This window comes from Atta cephalotes, assembly GCF_000143395.1.
Source record: "Atta cephalotes unplaced genomic scaffold scaffold00005, whole genome shotgun sequence".
In the NCBI taxonomy this organism is placed as follows: Eukaryota; Metazoa; Arthropoda; class Insecta; order Hymenoptera; family Formicidae; genus Atta; species Atta cephalotes.
The window spans coordinates 2,853,441-2,860,371 of record NW_012130069.1 but is presented as its reverse complement, the minus strand read 5'-3'; the positions used below and the strand labels follow the sequence as shown (position 1 = coordinate 2,860,371).

The 6,931-nt window shown below is 31.9% G+C and overlaps 3 protein-coding genes across 3 annotated transcripts in view; all 3 read left to right on the top strand.

Annotated features, from left to right (window-relative positions):
* The window catches only part of LOC105626300, a 3,271-nt gene extending 3,102 nt beyond the window's left edge, over positions 1-169 (top strand). The window contains exon 5 of the mRNA XM_012207602.1: positions 110-169. Coding sequence (XP_012062992.1) covers positions 110-169 — 60 coding nt within the window. The remainder of the gene's footprint in view (positions 1-109) is intronic.
* A 908-nt stretch (positions 170-1,077) lies between these two features.
* Positions 1,078-3,583, top strand: LOC105626556 (odorant receptor 4-like). Its single transcript, XM_012207853.1, has 5 exons — positions 1,078-1,865; positions 2,166-2,265; positions 3,059-3,178; positions 3,310-3,465; positions 3,527-3,583. Exons 1-5 carry the CDS (start codon positions 1,078-1,080, stop codon positions 3,581-3,583), a joined length of 1,221 nt encoding a protein of 406 aa, XP_012063243.1.
* Positions 3,584-4,184: 601 nt separating this feature from the next.
* On the top strand, positions 4,185-6,695 carry LOC105626555 (odorant receptor 82a-like). The gene is made up of 5 exons (XM_012207852.1): positions 4,185-4,972; positions 5,194-5,293; positions 6,199-6,309; positions 6,412-6,567; positions 6,639-6,695. The coding sequence occupies exons 1-5, from the start codon at positions 4,185-4,187 to the stop codon at positions 6,693-6,695; spliced, it is 1,212 nt and encodes a 403-aa protein (XP_012063242.1).
* The last annotated feature ends 236 nt before the right edge of the window (positions 6,696-6,931 follow it).

Here is a 6,931-nt window from a genome sequence, read left to right as displayed (position 1 = left end):
GAACCTACTATATATATATATATATATATATATTAAAACATTTTATTGCTTTAATACCAAAATGTGAAAAATTATATCGTAAATAGGAAGGAAGACCTTGTTGTTTCAGGTAATTAAAACTTCTGTGGTATATTTGAATATATTACGAACGATGACTCCCAGTTCGTGAGTTACATATGTTAAATTCGAACGTATATCGTAAATATATTTTGTAGAACAAATGTGATATAATAGAAAAATAATAGAGATATATTTAATAAATAAAAAACTGCAAATATGTATATAGATATATCTCTAATTACATACTTTTTCGCTCTTGATATACTTATCGTGGTCCCTAGGACCATCCAAATTTGTTATCGTAACTTCCGTAAAAATGGATATATTTCAATTAATTTTTTTTTCAATCGATGGAGAATTGATTAAGGAACAAGCTCATAATGTGTAAAAGTCGTAGAATTAAGGAACTTCGAGATATACAAATTCAAAGAAAAAGAAAAATTTAGAAACACGAAAAAATCTCGATTTAGAAATTACGCTGGGATGACTAACCGGAAAGGTGCTCGAAGACTTCAATGTATACAGCTAGGGTTTAAATATATATTAATATGATATTTTTTTTAAAGATACGTATCGTCGCGTTTTAAAAAACAAAAAATATTCTTAACACTGAAAAGATAAATATCTCTTGCAAGAGAAAAGTGATTATAAAAACAGTGCCTCTTTGAGACTACGGCGTATTTGTCTAGAAGAAAATATTCCTTCTCTACTAATAAATATTTCTAAAAAACAACAAAACATAATAACTAAAATTTACAAACCTATCTGAATTATATATAAAAGTTTCATATTTGAATACAATGATTAATGTTTTTCGTGACTGCATGTCACAGTCAATTCGTTTACGAGAGCACTCATGCAGCGTACTCCGTGAGTATCGATCGATTGAAGAGACACACAAATATCCTATCATTACCTATTACTAAGTTACTCGTTAGCGCAGGCGCCACTTCTTGACAAGCAACTGCACGCGTGTTCAAGTCGATTCAGTAGTATCTGCGCGTTTCGCGAATAATCATGGCTGTCAGTGAACCTGTCACGTCAAATCGGGACGCGAGCGATTACAGTATCCAGTTGAATCGTTGGTTTTTAATACCAGTGGGCGCTTGGCCAAGTTCAGCTTCGACAACAATAAGAAAAAAGGTGATTGCAACAATATTAATAATCATCTGTTACGCTCTGATAGCCTATACGGTCATACCTTGCATCCTGAACATTCTGCTCGAAGAGACCAATGTGCAGAAAAAGTTACTAGCTGTTGGTCCGTTAAATCACTGGTGCATAAGCGGCATAAATTATTTCTCCTTGCTGTTTCGCAGTCGTGATATACATCGTTGCGTCGAACACATAAAGGCTGATTGGCGAACGATGACGGAGATCGCGGACCGACAAGTGATGCTGAAATATGCCAAAGTCGGCCGTTTCGTCGCCGGGCTATGCGCAATTTTCATGCATGGCGGCGTGTTCTCGCACACCGTACTGCAAGGTGCCACGCCGAAGTTCGAATGTATCGGAAACGTGAGCGTGAAGGTGCGTGTGTTACTGTGTCCCTCATACAGCAAATTCGTAGATACTACGCAGAGTCCAGCAGGTGAGATCGCATTAGCGCTACAAATTATTTCAAGCATCATCGTCAATTCCATCACGGTCGGCGCCTGCAGTCTTGCGGCGGTGTTTGCGATGCACGCGTGCGGTCAGTTGAATGTATTAATGAGATGGCTGAATCAGTTGAACGATCAAAAACAGCAAGAAACGGTACAGCACCAAATGGCGATCATTGTGGAACATCATCTGAGAGTATTAAGGTAATTCCAATATAAATGTAAAAAACATAGGCTACATTCCGTTTCACGTATAATGCGCATGATGTATCATTTTATCCTTGTTTGATATTCGGAAAGACAATGATACATTATGCGTGAAATGGAACGCAATCTTAGTTGATATTCCTGCTTAAATGATGTAAAAAATAAAATCCTTTATGATTTTTCTTTTTAATTTTTATTTTATCTCGCCTCCTTATTTCTTCTCTCAATAATATGATTTTGTATCAAAAAATAATGTTTATATGTTTTTATGTGTAAAAATATAATTATAACTTACAGCTTCGTAGCACGGATGGAAGCACTTTTGAATCAGATTTGTTTTGTGGAATTGCTAGGCTGTACATTTAACTTATGTATGGCAGGATATTACGTCATTACGGTATGCTAAAAAATTAAAAAGGTGAATATGTAATTAAAACATATCGCATTGTGCGACTTTTTATTTTTAAACAACTTGCAATATGAAAGACGCACATGCAAAAAATAATCAATCGCGGAAAAAATATTGCCATAGTATAATAACTAATAGCGACAAAAAGCATCAAAATATCTTTGATGTTGTGATATCCAAATCACAAAACTTATTGCTACTGCATGTTTTAGTTAAAAATAAGTTTATTTGTAATTTCGCTTTATTATTTATGAAATATAATAAATAAAATAGTAAGTAGATTTCATTCTCGCTATTTATTAAGGTTCGTATTCAGAACGCGCTTACAATGAATAGTGCGCTAACATGCTTTAATTTACATTACGCGTATAGAATTTTATAGAGATAAAAGCTTTGCGCGTTACGCGCAATACGGGCCTTAATAAATAGCGAGAATGAGATCATTACATTTACCTAAATGTTAAACAAGGATAAATAATGATCGAGTTGTAATGAATCGAATCGCTATCGTGATATGACATGATCAACAAGTAATCATATCGTTAGTATTATTTTTGCGTGCATACGCTCTTTGATTTTAGTGACAGTATAGAGTGTAGACGATAAACACAGAATATGTTTATCGTGACACTGCCATTATGAATATACTGTAACACTACATTTTTATATTATTTAATAAATTTTTAATAATATATTTATATTTTATATTACATTAATATTAATATTTTATTAATAATTATATATCTTAAATTGTCACAACACATTATCCAAAAATTTTCAGAAATGGAGTATATTAGAAACAAAAATGTCAATGGATATTTTGATAACTTGTATTATATATCTATCCATGACTTTCAACATTTTCATATTCTGTTATATTGGTGAAACAGTCACAGAACAGGTAAAATATAAAAAAAATTTATACAAAATTAAAATTTTAATGCAATATTCGAGAGTATTTATAAATTAAACAAACCAAATATATATGCAATTATCACAATTTTTCATATCATAAAATAAATTATTTAATAGTGTAAACAAGTAGGCGAAACAGCCTACATGACTAATTGGTATCATTTGCCACATAAAACGGCTCGTGATTTAATCCTAATTATCTCCCGATCAAGTAATGTGATCAAATTAACTGCAGGGAAACTAATTCATCTTTCTATCGAAACCTTTGGTAATGTGAGTGCATGAAGATGTACATTACGTTTTTACAGCCAAATATATATTCAAAATGTTTTAGGTGATGAGAACCTCCATGATATATCTAAACATGCTTCGGACCGTGACAGCTTCTTAAATAATAATAGTTACACTTTGTACAAAGTTATTATTTTGTACAAAACATTAACAAATTTTCTAGTTATCACCGTAACTTTACTTATATTTGAATAACTGTACAAATTACTAATAAAATATAAGACATTTTCTGTCTAAATCATTTCTAAATCCTGAAAATATAATAATAAATACAAGTTAACAATTAAACAAATTATAGAGCTGTAATGAAATTACAGAAATTCAAACAACATATAAATAAAGATATTCAAGTCGAGCTTAAGATATTTTTTGATTAAATATATCGATATTAAAAAAATCAATGTAAAAAATGAAAGAAACGTTTTGATCTTTAATATGGTCATCTAATAAAGTTTACTAACTTATCTCTGAATGTATGTCTTATATTTGAACAACAGTAAATTAATGTTTTCGCGACTACATGTCAGTCAGTTTGATTACGAGACATCTCGTGCAATGTATTCCATGAGTATCGATCGATTGACGAGACGCACAAATATCCTATTACTAAGTTGCTCGTTGGCGCAGGCGCCACTTTCTATCAATTGCATGTGCGTTGATGCGTTTCGATTCAGTAGTATCCGCGCGTTTCCTGAGCAATCATGAATGTCAGTGAACTTATTATATCACACCGTGACGCGAGTGATTACAGTATTCAGTTGAATCGTTGGTTTCTAAAACCGGTGGGTGCCTGGCCAAGTTTAGCTTCGACACTAGTCAAAGAAAAGGTGATTTCAACAATATTGATAATTATCTGTTACTCGTTGATAGCCTACACGGTAATACCTTGCATCCTGAATATCCTATTCGAAGAGACCGATGTGCAGAAAAAATTAAGAGCTGTTGGTCCATTAAATCATTGGTGCATGGGTGGCATGAATTATTTCTCACTGCTGTTTCGCAGACGCGATATACATCGTTGCGTGGAGCACATGAAAACCGACTGGCGGACGGTGACAGAGATCGGGGACCGGCAGGTGATGCTGAAATATGCTAAAGTCGGCCGTTTTGTTGCCGGGTTATGTGCAATTTTCATGCATGGTGGAGTATTCTCGCATAGCGTACTCCAGGGTACAACGCCGACATTCGAATGTATCGGGAATGTGAGCGTATCGGTGCATGTGTTACCGTGCCCCTCATACAGTAAATTCGTTGATACCACGCAGAGCCCAGCGGGCGAGATTGCGTTAACGCTGCAGCTCATCTCAAGTATCGTCGTCAATTCTGTCACAGTTGGCGCCTGTAGTCTTGCAGCGGTGTTCGCGATGCACGCGTGCGGTCAGTTGAATGTATTGATGAGATGGTTGGACCAGTTGGATGATCGAAAGCAGCAAAGCACGGTACAACATCGATTAGCGATCATTGTGGAGCATCACCTGAGAGTATTAAGGTAATAAATAAAAATAAAAAAGGACATAAATTTAAGTCTTAATTGATATTCCTGTGTGTGGTGTGTACTTAATGAATCAAAAATAAAATTTTTTTCAAAAACTTGTTTTTGATTCTTAAGCTAATCTAGAAATTTTCTCACTCTTTTTTTCTTTTTTCAAATATAAATTAGTTTCAAGAAAATAATATTTATATATGTAAAAATATGATTTTAATTTACAGTTTCGTGGCGCGGATGGAAGCACTTTTAAATCAGATATGTTTTGTGGAATTGCTAGGCTGTACATTTAATTTATGTATGCTCGGATATTACGTCATTACGGTACGCTAAAAAATTAAAAAGGTGAATATGTAATTAAGAAATATTGTACGACGCTTCACTTTTTAAATTATAATATGAAAGGCGCATATGCAAGAAATAATTAGTCGCAGAGGAAGTATTATAATACAATCAATAATGAGAGTATGCGTCGCGACACCTTTAATATTTGCAAATCACATAACTTACTATACACATCTACTGACACCAATCACATCCTTAGAGAGTCAAGAAGCGTTAAATTTCAAAAGTAAATTATTAAATACTAAAAATAAATTATTAATATTTTCAAATTAAATACATACTAAAAGTAAAATAAATGATTTAGTTCATAATAAGTTTATTTGTAATTTCACTTTAATATTTAAATTATTTGAATATAATAAAGAAAATAAGAATTATTAATTGTATTCAGCAGATTAAACCGTTGTGTAGTGGAGCGTTCATTACTATTGATGTATTCTTCTAGATCATTCAATAGTTGTGAGCGCTCATGGATCCGTTCCTCAACAGTTCAATCTTCTGAATAAACATGACCATTTCTAGCTGTGTTCCAAATTTATTGCCAATACTGAAAATGCGATAGTTTACGTGCACTATAGATTTTTAGTACAGTCAGTTCAATTTTGGAACATAGCGTCTATTGTAAACGTGAATCGGACCGCGTATAATTTGACCTGATCAGAAAGTAATGCCGCCATATTGTTAGTATGCATATATTCTCAGATATTGCTTCACGATTTTCTACTATAATATAACAATTTAATGTACATATGTGTGTACATTAAATTGTTATATTATATATACATTATTATTTGAATGTTATCAATAAAACTTAATTATGTTAAATAATAATGATAAGATAAATTGTTAATATTTAAATTAACATATTATTCGATAATTCTCAGGGATGGAATGTAATAGAAAAAAAAACGTCAGTAGCTTATATGATTATTTACATATCCATGACTTTCAATATTTTTATATTCTGTTATATTGGCGAAATTGTCACGGAACAGGTAAAATAAAAGTTACGAATTTTATAGTATAATATTTGCAAGGATTTATAAATTTAAAAAAATATGCCAATTTTTGATATTATAAAATATATAATTTGACAGTGTAAACAAGTAGGCGAGACAATTTATATGACAAATTGGTATCGTTTGCCACATAAAACGGCTCGAAGTCTGATCTTAATTATCTCCCGCTCGAGTTGTGTAATCAAATTAACTGCAGGGAAACTATTTCATCTTTCTATCACAACTTTTGGTGATGTAAGTACGCCAAATGTATGTTACATATATTATGTTTTTTATCAGCCAAATATATATTCAAAATATTTTAGGTGATGAAAACCTCCATGATATACCTAAATATGCTTCGGACTATAACAGCTTCTTAGACAATAATAGTAATTTTGTATAAAGCGTTAGCAAATTTTCTAGTTATCACCATAACTTTATACATTCTGTTTAAATAACGTATAAATTATTAATAAAATATAAAGAACATCTAGTATATTTCTATATCTATATATAGTATATTTCTATATCCCGAAAAAATAATATAAATAAATAAAAATTATTAAGAATTAAATTGAAGAAAACTCTAAGGATCTAATGAAATAAATTCAAGCAA

Coding starts and splice junctions, on each gene's coding strand:
- LOC105626556 (XM_012207853.1), top strand. CDS start 1,078: ATGGCTGTCAGTGAACCTGTCACGTCAAATCGGGACGCGAGCGATTAC. Junction 1,866..2,165: donor CATCATCTGAGAGTATTAAG/GTAATTCCAATA, acceptor TATAACTTACAG/CTTCGTAGCACGGATGGAAG. Junction 3,466..3,526: donor CTATCGAAACCTTTGGTAAT/GTGAGTGCATGA, acceptor AAAATGTTTTAG/GTGATGAGAACCTCCATGAT.
- LOC105626555 (XM_012207852.1), top strand. CDS start 4,185: ATGAATGTCAGTGAACTTATTATATCACACCGTGACGCGAGTGATTAC. Junction 6,310..6,411: donor GCGAAATTGTCACGGAACAG/GTAAAATAAAAG, acceptor ATAATTTGACAG/TGTAAACAAGTAGGCGAGAC. Junction 6,568..6,638: donor CTATCACAACTTTTGGTGAT/GTAAGTACGCCA, acceptor AAAATATTTTAG/GTGATGAAAACCTCCATGAT.